This window comes from Dryobates pubescens, chromosome 12 (assembly GCF_014839835.1).
Source record: "Dryobates pubescens isolate bDryPub1 chromosome 12, bDryPub1.pri, whole genome shotgun sequence".
Lineage (NCBI taxonomy): Eukaryota > Metazoa > Chordata > Aves > Piciformes > Picidae > Dryobates > Dryobates pubescens.
Window position 1 is genome coordinate 24,983,538 of NC_071623.1, and position 22,463 is coordinate 25,006,000.

Genomic DNA, 22,463 nt, shown 5'->3' on the forward strand with positions numbered 1-22,463 from the left:
TTGTCTCTGATTATTCATCTGTGTTCATGCTATTGTGTCACTCATGTTAAAAGAAGCAGCACATTCTCATTGATGGAAGCTTTTTCATTACATCGGAAAGTCAGTTTCTGATATTTCAGTGAGAAATACTCCAGTTGGACTCCCCTAAATGATTCTTTAAAAACCCACATGTTTTTAAAAAATTAAAACTCCCCAGCACTTGATCTGCTAAAGCTGAACCAGATGTGAAGCTGGACAAAAGGGTCTGTACTGCAGGCTGTGACTTAGAAGCAGGAAATGACTTGCATTTGGATAGATGAAAAGATTTCCCTTTTTCCATACTGTGCAGACTGAGTTCTAGACTGTTCATAACCCTGAAAAATTAAGGAAAACTGAACCTTGTGTGGGCAGTGTTAGGCCTATTGCAGTGGCTTAGGGTCTGCTTAGTGGGCAACTCAGTTGTCTGACATAGGACCAGGGAGGAGCACAGCCGTAGGCAGTGTTCTTATCAGCTGTCCTAATACAAATTGTTCCTAATTGGGATTCAGTGCTCTAAAATGAACACTATGAATTACAGTATCTCAGTATCACTAAGGCTGGAAGAGACCTCGAGGATCATCAAGTCCAACCTGTCTCCACAGACCACATGACTAGACCATGGCACCAAGTGCCACATCCAATCTCCTCTTGAACACCTCCAGGGACGGTGACTCCACCACCTCCCTGGGCAGCCCATTCCAATGACGAACGACTCGCTCAGTGAAGAACTTTATCCTCACCTCGAGTCTAAACCTCCCCTGGTGCAGCTTGAGACTGTGTCCCCTAACTATGAATTGTAAACTTAGTTTTACTGGCTTTTTCCCCCCTCCTCTGAAGCTTGCTGTCAGTATAGGTTCACCTGAAATAGGTGAATTTTGCACTACATGGATTGTGTGTCACTGAACTGGTGTTTTAGAGAGCCTGAATTCATTTGGTGTTCTGATTTTTGTAATGCAATATTTCAGCCAATTGGTCAGAACTTCACATCTTGGTTTTTATTTTTTTTTTAAGTAGAACTATGAGAAACTGAAATACAGTGCTTCATACCTATTGTAAAATATATAATAAATGGTACAGCTTTTCTGAGAACTTCTGTGGTTTTGTAAGGATTTTAATGATAAAACCTAATTGCTTTTCTTTATAAGTTAAACTAAGACATCCCCAAATTGTAGTCATTATGTAATGCCTTTTGTTGAATAACTCTAGAAGTATTTTGTTCCATTCACATTTTATATGCTGTTAGCATATTCTGTGTCTCACCTTCTTGTATTAATTGGGTTTGTCTTTCATGCTAGCTGTTACTTAATATTTGGTTAGTTCATGATGCATTTTTAATAACTTCTTTTTTTTTTTGTCCTTTTTAATGTGGAAGTGGTTAAAACCAAATCCAGAAAGCATAGAAGCACCAGAGTATTAATGACTCTAGGCTGGTGCATATTGGATTTCTTCTCAGGACAAGTGAAGTTAGAATAGAATTGATGAAACAGCGCATTGCTTTGAGAGGTAATTACAGCAATGCTGAGCTGGCAAATCCAATCACCATTTGAGTATAAAGCATTAACTGAAGTGATAGATGAGGCCATGGGTGGAGAGAATTAATCTAATTGTGGAAGTGATGAGTAGAAGATAGCCAGGCTTTCATCACACACACCCCCCCCACACACACACCCCCATCTCTGATGAAAGCAGTTTGCTAGCCTTTCAGGCTACCTATGTGATTTGAGTGACTGTTGAGCTTGTTTTGCAGGTTAATGGCATCAGTCTTGCACATTCAGTAGAGACTTGCTTGCAGAGAAGGGTCACTTATTTTTTTTGACTTTGTAGAGCAGCCACTGGCTGCTGTGTTTTCCTTAAATAATAGGCAAAAACTCTAAGTTGTCACTTGTACCTAACTTGTGATCTCTGAAATACTGAAGAGAAACTTTCCATATATGTGTTCATGTAGTAATCAGCTCAAACTCTTCTGATATGTCTGGAAGATGTGCTGAGAAGTTCTTTTGTCATTGTGGTAGATACTACCACATTTCAAGCCCTACACTACTTGTAATTCATGACAATAAAGAAATGAGAAATCTACAGTATTTTCAGCACATACTGTCACACCAGCATGACTCTGCTGGTGGATACACAGTTGGATGTCCCTCCATAAAATCAGCTAGCAGTTCCTTCTCTATTTTACATTTAAGTGGTCTGTGTAACAGTAGTCTTTGTGGTCTGTACTAGAAATAAGAGCTCAGCATTGAGATGACTTGTGGAAATATAAGAATTCCACCTCTTGTGAAGCAGTGCTATTAACAGCACAGTAAAGCTTCTTCTGTAGAAAGTACTTTATTTCTTTTGCCTCCTGACAAAGGCTGCACACTTTGTATTTATGTATAAAACAGCAAAAAAAAATAGGTGGGTGGTTGGTTTTTTTCCCTGACAGAAAAGGTTTCTAATCTTGAATGCAAATGTTTTGGCTTTGGTTACATGATGACAAGCCATTTCTTCATGTGGGAGCTCTATTTTGATCACCACTGAGGTAAAAATAACCATCAAATTATGACCTGAGAGAAGAAGAAAAGGTTAAAACAGTAAAATGTTGACCTGGAGAGCTTGATCTTTGCTTGCTTCTGCTATAAAAGTCTTCTGGTAGACTTGGCATTCTGTGGCCACCATAAAAAGCTTGGTACAAAAGGTGCTTCTTTGTCTTCTGGCTGCATAAGAGGAGATAATCTGCTGTGCAGAAGTCCTGGCCTCCTGCAGCTGCTGCTGGTGACAGCTGTATTTCAAAAGTTTAGGATGGCACATTATCTACAAAATGTTATTCAAGGTCTTAAACTGAACATCCAGAATTACCACATGCTTCTGGTATTTTTTTGGTTCATTTTCTTTTCCAGTTATAAAGCAGATTTATTCATCCAGTTCTGCCTTGCTGCTGTTCTGTGAGGGGTAGCAAGACGATGATTTCCCCAAACGTGGCAGGTAGTTGGTTTTGTACAGAGCTTACACAGTTTGCTTCAATTAAGCTCTGGGATAGCTGGATAGACAGATGCACTGAATAATTTCCATTTGCAGTATGGCAGAAGTGTTGTGGAAACAAACAAGTTGTAACAGATCAAGATTCTCAAGCTGGCTGAAGTAGGGCTGACCAAGCAACCTTCACTCTGCCCTCTTCCATTGCTCTCACTCTTAACGCATTTCTGATGTCAGGATTTTGAATTTAATATTGGTTCAGTGCCCTCAGGCTCACAGATGCTAATTTTGTGTGTTTGCAGATATGTTTTCACTTTTCTAGTTTTTCCTCTGTAGCAAAATAAAAAATGGAAAAAGAATGTGGATTCAATATTTTATTACTCTAGGCTCTAAAAATACTTCTTCCTGAATCCTTCATCTTCCTGTCAGAAAAGTATAACTGGCAAAGGCTTTGTTTCAGAGAGAATGCTAGGTCAATGTTGAAAAAAATGTTCTTGCATATCAATAACAGGTACCTTCTGTGAATGCATGAGATGAATAGAATAGAATAGGCCAGGTTGGAAGAGACCTTCACGATCATCGCGTCCAACCCATCATCCAACACCACCTAATCAACTAAACCATGGCACCAAGCAGCCTATCAAGTCTCCTCCTAAACACTTCCAATGATAGTGACTCAACCACCTCCCCAGGCAGCACATTCCAATGGGCAATCACTCTCTCTGTGTAGAATTTCTTCCTAACTTCCACTCTGAACCTCCCCTGGTGCAGCTTGAGACTGTGTCCTCTTGTTCTGGTGCTGATTGCCTGTCTACAACCTCCCTTCAGGTAGTTGTAGAGAGCGAGGAGGTCTCCCCTGAGCCTCCTCTTCTCCAGGCTAATCAACACCAGCTCCCTCAGCCTCTCTTCATAGGGCTTGTGTTCCAAACCTCTCACCAACTTTGTTGCCCTTCTCTGGACACATTCCAGCAAGTCAACATCAGATGTTACATGCTGCCTCATATACCTCTCTTTTCAGACAGGTCAGCTGTAGAAAGAGATTTCTAATGGTATAAAGTACATCTCCTTGTTTAATTATGGGGAAAAAGATAGATGTATCTGTCAGAGGCAGCACAGGGCTTCCTTTGGTTTTGATAACTGTTCTATTTTAAAAAGGCACTAAACATCTTTTAATACAATGTTTCTTGTTTTCTGTCAAAGTTTGTGAAACCAGGTGGGCTTTGGTCGGTTGGTTTTTATGTTGTTTGGTTTGGGGTTTATGGTTTTGTGGGGGCCTTTTGGGTTTTTTTTTTGTGTTTGGGGGTTTTTTTGTGTGTGTGGTGGGTTTTGTGGGAGTTTTTTTTGGTAATTTTTGGTTGGTTGGTTGTGTTGGAGTTTTGTATAAAGGTCAGAAAAATACAGTGAAAGGAAAGAGACTGTCTGAAGCATGTGATAAGTCATTTGATAAAGTTTCAGGACTCAAAGGCAGCCTGTGTGACACTTCTTGAAATAGCTTATTTGATTTATTGTTTTTTCTGTTAGGAACTGTGAAAATAAACATAATTGCAACCTCTTCAGTCAAGGAAAACCTAATGGGAAATAATTAGAAAGTGACAAAATTGGTGTCTGAAAGATGCAAGGCAATATGAGATACTCATCCCAACTTGCTGTGCAATGGAAGGTGCCCATCTGAGTTCGTGAAAGTTTAACTGTATCTTACTAAGTGTCTGTTGCACCTGTTTTTGTTAACCTGGTATAATCCAACCTGAATGAAAATAGCCAAGGCAAATTTTAAACAGTTTGTACTTTTGTGGTCATTTAAAATACAGACCAGAAACATTATTGCTGAGGTACCTTGTGGCTCAGACCTTCAATTCTGTAAATTACAGTAATTTTCCAGACTTTGATGCCAATAAGGCATGTAAAAGATGAGTTACATAAACTGGAAGTCTAGCATAACCCATTTCCTTCCTGGCTCTGGCCTAATCTTGCAACTGCAGTGCACTTAAGTTCTTGCCCTGCTGCCTGTTCCCCTCACCCCCATACTTCAGGAACTTAAACCTTCCTACTCCTAGGCTTTCAAGGTCAATGCCAAAACCTTCATTTCACACTTGTTTTTGTTTGCTCACCTCTCTTCTACTCCGTGCAAAATTGCTTTGCTAGTTCTAGTTTGGATTTACTACCTCAATACTCAGTTTCACATAGTTAGTGTACTCAACTTAGCCTTGAAGTTGGCTAGCATACCAAAGGCAAAGTTAAATAAAAGAAGGTACAGTGAGGTCAATGCTCCTGTGTCAAGGTGCACTGTTTAGTTTTACCCTTAATTAGTGCCTGTGTTGACTTGTTTAATTAGCAACACCGTTCAGAGCAGTGCAACAGTCAGATCAAACCAAATTCCTGACAGATCCTTTCCTTTGGTCAGAAGAACCTTTTCTAGCATGCAAAGATTGGAAGCACTTTAGGTTGACAATAGCCAGGCTTCTGACGTGCAGGCATGTTGAGGGAGAATTTGGTTCTCTGCCTATTGACTTTCTGGTTTGCTGTTAACCAAAAGCTTGATAATTAGGCTATTTTAAATGCAGTCACCTTCTTTGGATCCCAAGCACTTGTCCTGCTCCTGTAATTAGTTTTGTTTCTGGTTTGCGTTTTCTTCAAAGGCATTAACTCCTAAGGCACATAGAGGCTGACAGTTGGATCTGTCCATTTCCACTCCCACAGTTACAAAATTTTGTGCTCTGGAGCTTTCCTGTACATGTGGACAAAAATGTATCTGTGCTCATTATTAATCACCTGCTGGAAGCAAAGATAGACCTAGGCCAAATACTTGAAAACCCCATCCCATCACTTGTTTACTGGAGGTCATTTTGAGGGAGCTGTAGAGGGTTTGGTCCTTTTGGGAACCTGAAGCACAAGAGGGTGGAAGTTAGGATGGTGACAGCTAGAGTATAAGGTTCTGGCTGCGTAAATGACCATCAGCTTGGCCTGTTAGGCTGAAAGAGAACAGACTGCAAGTTATTGCAGCAATTGCTTCTGTGTTAATTCCCACAGCTGTCTAGAGCAAACATATATGGACTTAGCTCTCTGTAGGCACAGCAATGTGTTGCTACTGCTCATTTGGTTCCTCTGCTGAAATTAGCTTTCCCCCTATTTGCTCCAGCTTGGTGGCTGCTAAAACCACAATCTAGATGGAATGTATTTGCAATAAAATACAGTTGCAAAATGTGCTGAATGTTAATCTTTCTGGATATTAACACGTCCAACCTGAATACCTTCTCATTCTTTTTCACCCACTGATAAGTATGTAGACTTGTTCAAGTTACCTGGCAGCATTATGGATGAACTTTTATTCCAGATAAACAAGAGCTACTTCCTACTATTGGTAATTAGTCCATGATTATTTGTTATCCTAAATCAAAAGCTTTGCCACATTTTTATCTGAAGTTACTGGTTGCAGACTGTGGTGGTTTGGCCCTGGCTCTATCGCTCTATCACTCCCCTTCTTAGATGGACAAGGAAGAGGGGAAAATACAAAGGTGGAAGCAATTTAATAATGCTAAGCACAGGCTAAGAGCAAAGGCTGCCCATGGTAGCAAAAGCCACGAGAGATGTTATTCTCTATAGACTTCCCATGGCGGTCAGTCTCGGGAAGCAGGGCTCTATGCGTAATGGTTGCTCTGAAGGACTGATGCCATGGATGAATATCCCCCCACTACTTCTTTCACTTAGTTCTTCTGTCTGATCTGTCATTATATGGCATGGAATGCCCCTTTGGTCAGTTTGGGTCAGCTGGCCTGCCTGTCCCCTCCCAAGATCTTGCCCACCCCTCAGCATACTCTTGGGGCAGAGACATGTTGGAAAAGCACAGTTCAGTAGTAGCCAAAACACTGTTGTGTTATCAACACCCAGCTACAGGACTGGGAAACACAGCACTAGGAAGGTGTTCTGAGGAGAATTTAACTCCAGCTCAGTCAAACCCAGTACAGACAGAAATCCCATAAAATGTAGCTTGTGCTGCAACCCTGTGAGTTCTGAAACTGCTAGAGTTCATCTGTATTCTGCCTCCATCCCAGTTACAGGTTGCCAGAATACAGGAATTAAATTTTCATTTACAATGTTTTCTTCTTTCTTCAATAGCAAGAGGTAGCATATTTTGATTTACCTTCACTTCCCTTCACTTTCAGTTTTACTTTCACTTCCCTTCGCTTCCAGTTTTACCTTCACAGAGTAACAGCTTCTGAATGAAGTGAATAAATAACACATTGGTGCCAACTCTTAGCTGCAGTGATGAGTTGAGAAAAGGAGGTTTTTGCATATGCATTATAGTGCCATGGTTTAAACACTGCTTGAAACTTATGTGCTTAGGTGTACAGCGGTTATGTGTTTTAAACTCAGAAATATGGTTATTGGAGAGGTTGGTTTGTTTCTTTCGGAGTCAGTAGAACAGATTGCTTCTAAAGGCTGCCTGGAACCCAGGTGTGTCCATAGCATTGGAAATAGAGCTGAAAGCACCAAACTTCAAATACTCTGTTGCACCACACAGAGGAGCATAGGTGATTTACATTAATGACTCCTTGTGTTACTTGGAATACTCAGGGGAAAGACCAGAATGGATTTTTATATCCTGTATGTGAGGAAGTCGAAGCAGAAGGTTCGGTCATGATGATCTGTGTCCACGATGGAAGGAAATTGCTAGCACTCCTTGCCAAAAATCTCTACTGACAGGAGATTGAGAGATACTGATGTTGGGCAGGCAGTACTGCAAGTACTTTCATAACTGCATTCAAGCCTAACAATTTACCTCCGTTGTTTAATGCCAAACTGTTAAATTCAGATGATGATATAGCTTTACAAATCTGTGAACTTGTCAGTGTATCCAGCAATTTTTGAGCAGCCTTTGAAACATCCTGTCACTGGTGCCACTGAGCTAAGCCAAAATGTCAACAATTTCTTTCTAACGAGACACTGCAGTCTGTGGTGCTAATAAAACCCTGGCTGGGATGGTATCAAGGGAATAGACACAGAAAAGGCTGTCAGGGTATCATGGTTCCAGGAGGAGCAAGACTGAGTTGTAGTTGTTTACCAAATAAAGTAAAATGTAACAATAATTCCAGGAAGTAAGCACACCTGCTATGTATATTAAATAAAATTCCAAGCCTTCTGAGAAAAATAACAGTATCCACATTTATTTGTTAGTAAATGTTTGTTTGGGGATGGAAGATTTAATGTGATTACCGAGGTGAAAGGTGTGCAGCAGTTAGATGTGCTGCTTGGGAAACACTGTGGTGGTGTTAATTGAGAAATGTGAATAGTACCAGAGCACTTATCATGACAGGGAGAAACTGCTCTGAAGACTGCAACAGGGAGGGTTTTAACCCTATATAAAAGGCTGATGATCTGTTTTGGTTGTTGTAGTGTAAATTCATTTCCTTCTCCATTGTTCTCTGTCATTCCTCTTGCATGCATTTTCCTTGAAGAAGAGTTAGCATGGTAACAGTAGTTAAATCCAAGGAAACAAACCCAAGCATACTTTGTCATGTTCTTATAAGACATAGTACCTTTGCTAATGCTGAAAATATGTGAAGCCCTCTCACTGTCTTTGTTTGCAAAAGAAGCACATCAAGATGTAGCATTGTTTGTATTAAACCTGCATCTTCAAGCATGAGACTCAAAGCCCCCTCATCACTAACAAAGACTGGGAGACTTCCTCCTTCTCTGTGGCCCCAGGCTTAGGAGGAACACTGCTAGGGGACTGCTTGGCATTGCTGATTTTCCCATGTCTGTCATAAAGGTAGCCTCCTGAGCAGGTGTGGTCATCTTCTGTTTGCACCACTGGGCCTGGTTTCTGTGACTTAGAAAGATAACCTTGATATCTAATGCAAAACTGCTTGGTTTATTGCTGTTAGGCCGTGCTGGGATATGTCCCTGATGTGTGTTGCTGTTTGTTAGTCTGTGCAGTATAGCTGAGCATGATTAAACCAGAATAAGGCCAATCCAATTAGTTTCTAGTGTTTGGCTTCCTTCAAGACAAGAGCATAAAGCACTTCATCTCCCCATCCCCCTCTCTTTGGAAGACAGTATTAACAGGGGAAGAGACTACCTCATCTTTGTATAAATAGACAGCTGGCAAAATAATTACTTTTGGAGAAAGTGTGGAGTGCTGTAGAACCTGAGTTATTTTCACACTTGTGTACAATGACAGTTTTAAAAACCTATTAAATAGGGAAATGACCTCCTAAAATTAAATTTCATGCCTCTTAATTCTATAAACACGCAGCAAGGATTTCTGTATCATTTAGGTTTCTAAATCTAAGGAAAAAACACTTCTGCTTTCATTGTTCCTTTTTCTTGAAGCTTGTATTAAAATACAATCCTGTGAAATACTACCCTGGTAACTGAGTCTTGCAGAATATGTTGCTAGTGGGAATATGGTGGGTTTTTCCTTAGGAGTGATGGCAATGGTAGAATATTCCAGTACATTTTTGTGCAAGATTGGCTGAATATTTTCAGGAGCCTGGTCCCTTAAAATGTTCTAATCTTTCAGCACTTCTGGCTTTTTCTACATTCTCAGATGTCTAGTAAGCAGAAAGATGCAGGTGATGCAGATGGGGGCTACCCTTTAAGCCTTTACTCCTGATAATTTACTGGAGAGGAAACCAAGGCCTGCTGTAGTGGCAGGCGCAGCCAACCAGTGCACACAGAGAATTGTCTTCTGTCATCCTGCCCCTTTCAGCATCAGACCTCCAAAAAAACCCAATTTTAAAAAATGAGGGGGAGGCTTGGCTTGTGGGCTGACATGGCACAGCTGAGTAACTGCTTTTGTGTGGCTAAAACCAGATGGATATTGGATGCATGCGTACAAATTATTTTTGAAGCGCCTTTCCATGTGACTAGTTGACTTCCCTGTCTTTCATTAGGCTGTTTTTTGTTGTCCTGCATTAACTTTATGAGTTTGTCAATATCTGAGAGCTATCATTCATGTGAAGAGGAAAAATAATTGTGCTTTTTTTAAAGCCTGCTGTGTTTGTAGCTTAGGCGAGAGAAAGAAAGAGAGCAGCTTGCTTTAATGTTGAAAAGCTTATGGTGTGCGATGCTCTTGATCAAAATCTGGCTGTCTTATGCCCAGTATGACTAGTTTAAATGTCTTTAGCTAGACAATACTAGAAGCCCTTTAACCTGGAGATCTGAAACAGATACAGGATGTTACAAAGCCTTCGTTGCAAGTGGAAGGTGGTGGTGTAGGTATAGCGTTTATGAGACAAAAACAGAAGAAATAAATTATTTAGAGAGGACTTCCTAAAAATGAAGTTGGAAATTTCAGACATGCTGAAATTCGATTTCTTGGGGGAAATTGTGCAGTGGAGATGGTTAAATTGCTAAATCAGGTCTTAGAAATCAAGAAAAAAGAGAAGCAGACAGTGGTTTTGTGCTCCTTTTTTGGTCTTTCTCACATGTAAATGGAAACAAATAATCCATTAAACAGACTCTTCTGCAAGGTAGCTTTTACCACATCCATTTATAACATCTACCTGAGGTTTCCCTCATTGGAAAGTGTCAATATTTAAGTCTCTATTGTGTTTCTGGAGGACAAATATTTTGGGGAGGAGGGAATAGGGGATGCATTCTTGTTTTCATAGAGACTTAACTTTTTTTCTAGTAGCATCAGGCTTGTGGCATGGAAGATTGTTATCAATATTTCTTGACTTCTTAATAGTCTATTAAGACAAATTGTACTCTCCTTTTTGCTTCAAGTTCCTTTTCAAGGCTGTAGTAGGCAACATGTTATAAAATGAAATATTACATGCTTGGTCTCCAAAATGAGATGAAAAAGAGAAGTTGTTAACTTCACCTAAAAGGCCATTCAGGCATATAAAATGGTATGGAAAAGATGCAAACCCACTTGTGTATGAAGGTGACAAGAATTCATTAGATGTTTGAATATTTAAGGATCATTATTCATTAGCAGTAAATCTTAAGCAGATGAACATATTAACAAACCCAAAACCTCACCACAACCAGGCATTGAGTTAGGAAGGATTTCAAATGCAACAGAAGCAGTAGCCAAGCATTTGGGTTTTTTGGCCTTTTGCCTGAATCATTCTTAACTAAGGGTCATCCCAGAAAATTCTTGACGTATTAAGCCACCAAATACATTTGATAGTTTCAGTATTTCCTTCTATTGTCCAAGACTGATTAGCTCCAGACGACTTTAGACAGCTATATGAATTTAAAGCACTGTGATGGATAACAATAGTCAGCCCAATAGTTTGAGGTTTCTTTGTGAGCATAGTGAGAGGTGCATATGTTGCCATCCTAATACATGTTGGTACCACAGGGCTCTAATGGAGGCCTTGTGCATCAACTGCATGGCAGTGTTGGTAGTGCAGAGCATCTGAGCTGACCTTGCTCTGCTGGTGGTAAAACCTCAGAGACAAAAACTGTCAACAATCAGCATGTGTCAATTGCCTCTGTCCTGTCCTTTGTGAGAACAGTCATCTCTGTGTTCAGTTCTGTACAAGTGACTCTTCCATTCATACAGCATTTTTAACAGCAGAACAAAAACTCAGCAGACAGCGTAGACAGTTCCAGGTCAGTTCAATACTTGGTAGTCCTCTGTAAAAGGCAGGTGAGGTAGTCCATGGCAAGCCTATGGATAAGGTGTCCCTTGGGTGAGAAAGTCCTGGGAAACACTCTTGCTTCTATATATCAGCAGAGTGCATTTTGAGCTAATTTAACATTTGTTCAAAACAAACATTGGTTTGTTGACAGCAGTGTGGAGCAAGCCTGCTCGGAGTGTTATCCAGCTGTCAAAATATGGTATTGCTGAAGAGGATTCTTTTTCCATCCCTGTGCAATAGGAGAAGCTTCAGTCTGGCCTCTTGGTAGCTTTCTTACTGCATTGCTAATGTTGACTCTTTTTTTTTTTGCTTGGTTGTTTGTTTTTTTGTTAGCATCTCCAATTTCTTACTGGTTGGGATGTTCCAGGGACCCTGATTCTTTCTTCTGTATCTGAAGAGGAGGGAAGAAGAAGGAGAAACATGTTCTTACAGTTTCTGAACAAAATGGGCTCTCTCATTATCTTAAAATCAGTTTGTTGGTAACATCTCATTATAATTTTCTTCATTTAGTGATGATAAGGCTGTTGAAGAGCAAGCAGAGGAAGATGACGAACTAACTGTTGTGGAAGATGATGATGCTGATGATGACGATGATGACGGCGATGAAATTGAAGAAGAGACTGAAGAAGAGTACGAGGAGGCAACTGAAAGAACTACCAGTATTGCAACCACTACCACCACAACTACAGAGTCTGTGGAAGAAGTTGTCAGAGGTAAATTCATGCACATTTAGCTTGGGGCTGGAACACTGATCCTGCTGCTTTGCATGTTTGCCCTTTATGACAAAAAATGTTCCAAACAGCAAAATATCCTATGTTGCAGCATTTTTATGCTTTAGCTTCTGTAATTTACACATCAAATCCACTTCCTATCCCCTTCCCATTACAAATACTCTTTGGAGGTGCATGTCTAGGAAATGTGGCTGTTGTGTATGACATGGATGGAGGCTAAAGGGTTAGCTTTGTTTTAAAGTAACGTCAAATAAAACTTGACTGCTGTATGTAGCAAATAACACAGGACACGTATGTGTGGAGGTTATTATCATGTGTATGTTTTGCAGAAGAATAGGAAGTGTTATTTCAAAGCAGGAGGTAGCCCTAGCTGGTTTGGCCTCTTATCTTTCCATCTGAACACAGGGAAAAAATTTACTTTGAAGGTGACAGAGCACTGGAAGAGGCTGCCCAGAGGAGCCTCCTTCTCGAGATATTCAAAACCTGCCTGGCCATGATACTGTGCAATATGCTGTAGGTGAACATGTTTTAGGAGAGGAGTTGGTCCAGACATTCTCCAGAAGTCTCCTCTAATGTCCCACTATTCTGTGATTAACTGCAGTAATCAGACATTTGTGTATTCCTGTTAGATAATCTATTTCCAATATTTCTCCATGAACTAGTAATTCAGTAAAATTAGGAGAATGGAGAAGTAGCTATGCAGAAAAGTGAACCTATGAATTGTATTGGGAGTGGATGGGTAGAAGGAAATACAATTGCGTTGTCCAAAAACCAAAACATGAAGTGAGAAAGAACTCTTCCCTTCTAAAATTTGTTTTTCATTGTATTTAGTAGTTTTTAAGGTAACTCCATTTTAAACTTTGAGTTTTAGCCTAATCTATGTACAGCAGAGCAACATAATATTTTAAAAAGCTACATTTCTCCTGCAATACATATTTGAAGTACTTATTCTTAATTTCATTTCTGTAAGTGCAAATTAATATGGCATAAATCCCAGAAAGATAAGTGCTGAGTTTTCTGCTTACATCTTTAGCTCTTACATCTTTACCAGTAATAGCTGGAGATGATGGCCAAAAAAAAAATGAGACTAAAGGCTGCAGTTGAAAGAGGATGGAGTTAGGACATGCTGGAGGCAGAGAAAAAGTGGCAGTGATTGGGTGGCCATGAAACAAAGAAGAAAACACCTGGCCTGGCTCCTTTCTGCTTCCCTGCATTCCCAGCCTCTGCCTCCAGGTGTGCTTGAGAGTGGAGTCCCCCGGTTTGCATGTGGCAGCATCCTTTTCCCTTGAATCGTGGTGTGGACATTTGGCAGTCCAGGTGTGGAGCAAACAACTGCTGGCTGTGATTGATCACACATGTCGAGGGCAGAAGGTGCCCAAAGGATACTTTGGAAAATACAGAGTTACTTCATTTACATTTTTCTGTTCAGGCTTTTGGTGTGCCTGCAGATAAGCTTGCTAATCCAAAGAGCAAATGCTTTGCTGAAATCACTTGCAAATGTTTCTTTCTAAGGCTGGCAATGCAGTCGTGTGTGTTCCTGTCTTACATAACTGTGTTGAGTGTTTTGCTCAGTTATCAGAAAGACATTTCAGTGAGGAAGGGTGGGAGGAGATGATGTTTAAATCTTTAAACCAATTAAATATATTTCCATATGTGAGCTTTCACCACCTGGAGATAAAACACCCTGTTCTCACTGGTAAATGAATACTGAGAGATGGAGAGAGAGAGAAAGAGAAAAAAACATGCTCTTGACTTTAATGGGATTTTGGATGAGTGGAAATGAGGACAAATTAGGTAGAACGTGTTTCTTTTACTGAGGTTGTCATTTCAAAGGGCCTAAGATGCTTAGCCTTCAGGAAAGTAGCATGTAATAATAGAAATGTAAAATACAAAAGAGATGAGGTGAACTATTGAAGCCACCTTTTGAAAACCCTTCACAAATGTGTACACTTGCTAGATGATAATGAAGTGCTATTGTCCTGTTTTTCCCAAGTCTAAAATCTCCCACGATAGGTAACACTGAGCAAAATATGTGTTGCTCCGAGTGAGGTGAGGGTAATCTATTACTAATGCAAGTTTTCAGCACAGTTCTGCCACAGCCCTTCAGGATTTCTGACCTTCAGCCATCCTGGGGTACAGAGGGTGCTGAGATTGTTCCTGAGTGTAACTGGTATCTGACAGAGCTGCATTCTGCAAAATGTTTGCTTATTTCTAACTGCAGACATGTCTAAATAACCTAAAGTCTTAGTGGTTGCTTTTACTTCCCTTGTTGCACTTGAGAGAAAGCTTCCTGGTACAGCCAGCAGATCCAGCATAGGCTCTTCAGTGGTGAGCATCTGCTAGCATCTCACTCATGCAAAGAGAAAGGTTTGTCACTGTCAGTGCAAATGAAAAAGGCAGAGGTACCTTGTAGACAACATACATATTAAGAAGTGGTCCATATTTTGAAAACACTTTGAAAGCCTTTCCATATGGTGTTAAGTACTGGAGCTTCATTTTCATGGATGTGAGCTCAGGCTGCTTTTTGAAAGCATTACTAAGCACATAAATCATATCCTAGGACACTCTTCACAGACACTTTACAGCCAGTTATAAGTATGCTTTATGAAGCCATAATTAATATTATGTCATTAGCATTGAAGAGCACAGAGGGTAGGTTTGTCAGTTTGGAGAAGAGTGGCTTTTCAGATACAAAATCAACAGAGAGTAACTTCTAAAACATAAATTAGGATCTAATTGTGGGCTTGTACTGAGCCCTTTCTCCCCCAGATCAATGAAATGATGGCCATCAACCATAAAGAATTGAGAAGTGCAAATGTAATGTCACATTTTAAAGACACTTGAGCTGTTGTAGTATCAGTTTGTCATGCAGTTTTACTTCTATGCATATTTTAATGAATCCTGATCAGGACTAGTTGCAAACTCATTTCCCGTGAAGAGGAAGTTTGTCTTGCCTTAGACAATGGGAGAGGTCACTGGCAGGAGGGCAATCCTTTCAGTTTCTACAGCAACTGTATCTTTATAATCTATAATGTTTATTCAGAAATGTGAATCACTTTTTCCTAGCATAGTAATGTCCAATATTCACTTTGCTGCCTTTTGTGAAGGACCATCTCTACTCTCAGTTAATACGGGCTAGGGCAGAAAGCACAGTTGAAACTTTCAGATAGACTCTTGATAGAGCTCTGATGTTAAATACAGCCAAACACAGTTCTAAGGCTGCAGGGATCCAGAGAGTAAAAGTTAATGTTGGATCAACTCTCTGCTGGCCAGGATTTAAGCAAGGGAGCAGTTCGATATCTGTTCTCATCGTGTTGCAGTGATGGGGGTTGCAAAGCTGCTCCTGAGGCATTCAGGCTCCAGGTGATTCTTCCAGTGCGTGACTGAAGCAAGCACGAGTGCTGCTCCCCATCATGTGCAATTGTTTGTGATTTCATTTCTGCTCTCGTTCAGCACAGTCAGTGACAAGAAAAAAAGCAGTCTCTCTTGGTGTAAAACAAAGAATAAGCAATTTCAGTTTAGTGCTTCCTGTCAACATAGCAGTCAATCAGATCTCATTTGGAGAACAACACGGTCAGCGCAGCAGCCTGACAGAAAATTCTTGGCAGCTTCTTTGCATTCCTACCAGCAGATGTGGGGGATCAGCAGCATAAGCATGACCTGCTGCCTCTAGTGTATAATGTTGCCCTTCAGCAATTGGTTTTCCCTTCTGTAATTCAGTTGTGTTTCTTTAAACAGTTAGGAAAGAATTTAAGTAGTAGTCTGCTCGAGGTGGCATTTTGACTGTGTTTACAATCTGGAGTCGCAAGTAGCGATTGTGTGCTGGCTTCCTAGCAAGAGGAAAGTAGCATAATGCTTGTAGGGTAACTCTTGGGTTTATCAAGCTAGCATGAGTTTTTCTTCTGAAGATTTTTATGTCTAAAAGACTCTAAACCCATTCAGATTCAGTGACAGCTACCATCCATTCCAAGGCAAGGGAGGTTAGATTATCCCTGATTGTTAGCCCTGTCAGCTGCAAACATTTTTGTAGTATTAGTAGCATATGCTGGATTGATTAGATTTTTTTTCACCCTCCATAGCTTTGCTCTACTTTCTTCTTTGAAAGATTTTCTTCCTTTTAAGGTAGTAGTTCCTTGTTCTTCATTTGCTTTGAGACTACGCAGCATTAATTGGAAGGTGATAATGTGTGATTGTGTTCCCTGTCAAGAAAACCTCGATAGGTGCTGTATGAGGAGTCCACAGTATGATAACTCTCCTGGGTGTTTTTTTAAGGAGAACTTCATTAAGAATAGTAATCTACTATAACACATGAACAAGAGTTGATAAAAGTAACCTAATGAATTTGCATTACAAACCAGATAGCTTTTAATAGACATTATATTTTAAAGCACAGCAATTCCACCATAATGCAAGACTTCAAGATGTATTGCAATTACAAGGAAATTTTTTATGATCTAGTAATTTTTGATGGAAAAGCAATATATTGCTACTGTTTTGGGTGAAGAGCAGAAGTACTGAAATAGTACACACAGGAATAGTATTGTTTTAGGAAGTGTTGGAGGGTAGAGACTGGTTTCATTTGAAGTATATCCTGCCAGAAGAAATCACCCAAGAATCTATTTCCCTAGAGAAAGTGTCTTTTTACTATGTTGAATCAATAATTAATAGAATAATTTGCTTTGCTATGTAAAAAGACTTTAGTGCACTTTTGAGCTAAGCCTCATGTTGGCTGTCTTGCCATGCTAGCCTAATCATGATGTCATGTCATGCCTTTCGTAATACACAGAAATTCACAATTCCATTCAACTACCTTCAAAATCAAGCTGAACTTTTTGTATGAGCTCTGGCCATCAGTAGTAGCTGAATGGCACCTTGGCTCAAAATGTAGTTTTGTTGTGCACAAGTAAATAGAAAACTGGTTTTTGTGTGTATTTCTACTTCAGAATTCTAAGGCTTTGTATTCTAGGCAAGAATATAGTTAAACTCTTCTGTATTCCACATATTCCCCTCCAGTATCTTAAGACTAAATGTTAGAGAGAGAAAAAAAAAAATCTATCTTAATTGAACAGGATGTAAATTACAATTTTAGGTTATTTAACAGTTTTAGAGGAGCTATTCTTCAGTATTGTATGTAGAAATCATCATTTTCCTTTTTCTATTTTAACTTGCTCTGTAGAAAGTACTTTAACAATTGTGTAGCTTGTGCAACAACTTTATTCCTAGGGTATGTGCCAGCTTCACAGCTGTCTTCTCCTAATTCCAAAAACTGCTTCTGAAATTAGCTTTTGTCTTTTGAGTCCTCAGCTAAAACTCGACTGCCTTTTCTAACCATTTATTCAGAATTAGGAAGTTTTGTTCCAGCAAAATTATCTTTAAATGTTCCCTTTTGATTAATTCATCGAGCCAAACAGTATTGTGCCCTTTTGGAACATGAACTAAAAAAAGAAACAACACAGAATGCATTTACTCTTGTCTAATTTTTCTCAGTTAGTTAAAAAATGGAGACTAATATATGTACATGAGTATTAATATCCTCAAACTTTAGCTCTAAGTTCCTTAAGACAAGGAAGCCAAAATCGCTCCAGTTGTAGTATTGTATATGGTAGTGCATAATGAAGTGTAGCATGTACCTCATAATGGACATTTGAGAGAATAGAATGGAATAGAACTAACCAGGTTGGAAAAGACCTTTGAGATCATTGAGTCCAACCTATCACCCAACACTATCTAATCAAGTAAACCATGGCACTAAGTGTCCCTATCCAGTCTCTTCTTAACACCTCCAGTGATGGCACCTCCACCACCTGGGCAGCCCATTCCAATGGCAGATGTGAAGAACTTCTTCCTAACATCCAGCCTAAACCTCCCCTAGTTCAGCTTGAGACTGTGTCCTCTTGTTCTGGTGCTGGTTGCCTGGGAGAAGAGACCAACCCCCACCTGGCTACAACATTCCTTCAGGTAGTTGCAGAGAGTAATAAGGTCTCCCCTGAGCCTCCTCTTCTTCAGGCTAAGCAACCCCAGCTCCCTCAGCCTCTCCTCACAGGGCATGTGCTCCAGACCTCTCACCCTCTTTGTTGCCCTTCTCTGGATGTGCTCCAGAGAGGTTTATTCCTTTACCCTTTCTTGCATTAATTGATTATTCTGTTCTTCAGTAAAATATTAATGGTAAGGTACAAGGTATTTGTCCCATATGCTTAAGTAACTACATGTTATAGGCCCTTGTTTAAGACTTATTTGGTTCCCATGTGGTTATGATACACAGTTTGAACCGATGGCCTAGACAAAGCAAACACACAGCAGTGCTAGTGAGTTGGTTCATACCACCCAGTATGATTTATTTGTCCATAGGTGACAATATCAGCTTCAAACTTGAAGGACTGGTAGTATAGAAAGAGTCATTTCCATTACCATGGCTAAATTGAAGAGCTTGTAATAATTATAAGCCAGCATCATGCTGTATTTCTACTGTGACATTGAGGTAAAGAGGTTTTACAGAAGTGTAAACATAGGACTCAACTTCTAAGACAGGCTGGAGTTATTCATCTAGCTCCTCCTGCTTTGTCCTTTTTTTTTTATTGTTGTTCCCCTTAAATCTCTTTAAATTCGATATCTAGTTTGAGGTTTGGGATTGACTGGAAGCATTTAAATGAGCTTAGTTCTCATGATCATGTAAACAAATGCAAACCCTAAAAGAATACTGAGTAACCTTGATGTTTACATCCATAGAAGTGTGTAAATACAGTTTTATTTCCTCTTTCCTGTATTAGAAGTTTCAATTTTATTTCAGATAACCTTAATTGAAAATATTGGCTATATAATGAAAATGCTGTGGGAAGATGTTCAGAGAGTATTAGTCCTGGGATGGGGTGGGAGGGGAAGAAATCATGGAGCTGAGATTTTGAAATTAAGCAATTACACCTTGTTTTAAAATTGGTTGTCTTCAAGGAACAGGAGAAAAAAAGCTAATTGATATGGTGAGGAAACATTTTAAATGGTGTTCAGAACTATATTGTATATTTCTCTCTGTAAAAACTGATCATGAAAAGCATCTAAACTCTTTTGACATAAATTATAATTAGCTCTACTTACAGCATTTTGGTAAATGAGCGTTTATGGAAGCACTTTGTGTAAAGCCACTATAAATCAATGTCCACATACTTGAGGACTCTGTACTTCCTAGGGTGCTGAAGTCTGTGCTTTTCAAAGGGAAAAAAAATAACACATTCAGTGCTGATGCTTAGTGTAACTGATTAGTTTTCAGTATATCACTTTAACTATTAATTTTAAAGCAAATGATAAAGCTTGGCCACAGCACTGTCCTTCCCGGAATGATCTACCTGCTTGATTAGAAAATACTTTTTGCATCAAGAGGCTGGAATAAGTATAAGCTTGGAATGAGGAAAGCTGAATTACACTTTCCTGATTATCCAAAAATAATTTGGCATATCGAGAATTTCAGGGAAGGAGAACATTGACAACTGTAATCTTTGGTTTAGGGCATATTTTGCTATTGAAGAAGGATGGTTTGAAAACTCTGTAAGTGTCTGAAAACAGAATTTAGGCTGCTTATGAACCTGGGTTGTGGCAAAGGCTTGGTTCTAATTTTCATGGAGCCAAAGGCAAAAAATGCATCTTTGGAAGAGGGAGAGTGAGCAAGTTCCTTAAACAAAGCAAAGCTCGTTGTCAGTGCTGTACTGAATACAAATAATTTATGCTATCCAGTAAAACTGAATTACACAGTGGCAAGTAACCCGTCATTTAATCAGTTTCCAGCAACAAGATTAATACATGAAGCAAAGACAGCTCTTAATGTTTTGATAAATCATTTAGTAGTGTATGCTGCCTGCCTGCTGCTGCTAATATCTGTGAAAAAACCATAGCCGTTAATTGCTACACTTTGGTGGCGGTGAAAGAGGAAATGCTCGAGAAAACCCAGTAAATTTCTAATACCTGCATTTCATTTCCTCATCTTCTGAGATGAGGTGGTACAGCAGAGGATCAAATGTGGATATTTTTTTTTCTGTAAGCACAAATGGCAGTGATAGGGAGAGGCATGGGAGGAGCAATTGGCCTGCCAACAGGAGTAATGGGACCATTTCCCAGGCATTGAAGCTGGTTTAAAACTGTGCCTTTGCCTTGAAGCAGTGGTGAAGGAACACTGCTCTGAGGCCTCCACAGAGAACAGGCAGCAGTGGGTGGCATTAGTGGACAGTGGTGGTGACACTGGGAAAGGGGTAACAGCAGCAAACAGAACACTAATGAAACAGTAACCCAGAGCATTTTTCCACACTCTTGTTTGATCCTCATTTAGGTCATAAACTGTTTGCACATTAGGATGTGTCTCTCTGTGATGAAATAATTACCATTTAGGTCTCACCTTGGCTGTGCAAGTCCAAGGGAAAGGTGTTCCTCCATTGCCTTGCAATGTCACCACCAGCCTGGTGGGAGGTGACAGGACAGGCAGGAGGCAGGTCCTTGGCCACAAACACTGGGATGCAGGGCTTCAGGCTTGCTCTTCTTAATATGCCACCACGTAGTTTCCTGAGTGCTTGGTCGAGTGCATCTACATGTGTATAAATTGCTTCAGTTTTCAAAGAGCCAGTTCCCTATTACCACTGCCATCAGTTACTTGATAGCCACATGGACACACACACACACAAAAAGTCTCTGCTGCTCTTTCTGTGAGAGGGATACCTATAGGAAATCTCTCATTAAATCTGTGAAGTCTTCCCATGCCTTAACAGTGCAAAATGAAATACAACAGACTTTATAGCAGACACAGTATTTCAAGGGAAGCCTGGAAGGAGCTTACTGTGGGTAGAGGTCAACCCACAGTCAATGTGAACTAAGAAAGACCGAGCTGTTGAGCCCTTTTGTGTTTTGTGAAATGACATTTCCTGTCAGCAAAAATTCTCTTGATTATACCTGTCTCTTTAATGTCTAGAGTCACTATTCATTTTTAATTGACACGTGGCAGCTCTTCCAAGGCTATGACAAAGTTAGCTTTGTGTGAAGATTTGCCTGTGTAACAGGGCAGTGGGGCTAGATTTGGTTCTTAAATCAGAAGAAACACTTGTATAATAAATGTGGCCTATAACTAGTCATAGGGTGGGATACAATTAATTGTATTTTATGTATTGTACAACTAAATATGCTTATTTTGCTTTTTCTTAACCCAACCCCCCCCCCAGTATTCCTTCCCTCCCTGCTGTTCCTTTCCCCCTAATTGCTTGATACAGAATGGCAACGTTAGTAGCACATCCTTTAATAGCTGCATACCTGGGGGGTTTGTTTCTCTTAGACTGAATGTATGTTCTATGCATTGGGGCTTGACATTATTTATTGATATGATGCATGAATATGTAAAATATACTTCTGTATTTAAGCAATAGAGGTGCACACTGACAATGACATTGGACATAAAACCTATTTAGAAACTGTGGTGATCCTGGGGAGGGTAAAGTAGATGGATCAAGACAGACTCTGAAAAGCAGGATTCTTTGTAGCCCGTATCTGAGTGTTGATGAGCGTGCAGGGGATTTTTAGTGCTAGTGCCCTGATATTTCTTCATACCTTTCAATCCTTAGGGACCTGCCTTCCACAAATTTCAAATATACACAGAGAAGGTGGAAACCTGTAGCTGAATGTACTAGTTTGTCTGGCAATGCAGTGCATGGGATGAAAGCAAATGAGGGGTGTGGTGATGTCTAATGTTATGTAGATTTGAAATGACTGAAGCAGCATGTTGAAAGGTAAAACTTTTTGTCTGTTTGGAACATTATTGGTAAAGGGCTATACATTTACGTGTGTTAATTGGCTGAATTCCAAATTGCAGGCAAGATTTGCTTTGTCTTCCTTTGTGTGGTTTGGTTCTTCCCTCAAGTTTTCCTGTGTTGCAGGATGCAGGCAGAGCCTGTGGCAGCTCACAATGAACACAAAACATTTTACATTTTCTTCCTGTGTATATTCACTTGGGATGAGAGTTCTTCCTGTGGATGGGTTGAGGCTATGGCAGCAATTTTATATATGTGAGCCCTCAAACTATGAATTAAAAACCCTGTGCCAGGCAGCTTGCAAAAGGGAGTTTCTTTGGCAGTGACTGCATATAAATAAGTGTTTGAAAAGAATTTATTTTCCTCTGTAGCTCATAAATATTTTGGCTTTG

At 39.9% G+C, this 22,463-nt stretch overlaps 1 protein-coding gene across 3 annotated transcripts in view; it reads left to right on the forward strand.

The window, feature by feature from the left end:
* APP (amyloid beta precursor protein) overlaps positions 1-22,463 on the forward strand; it is a 212,352-nt gene that overhangs the window by 110,234 nt on the left and 79,655 nt on the right. For all 3 annotated transcript variants that reach the window (XM_054166113.1, XM_054166112.1, XM_054166114.1), the window contains exon 6: positions 12,078-12,280. In XM_054166113.1, the coding sequence (XP_054022088.1) occupies positions 12,078-12,280 (203 nt within the window). The remainder of the gene's footprint in view (positions 1-12,077; positions 12,281-22,463) is intronic.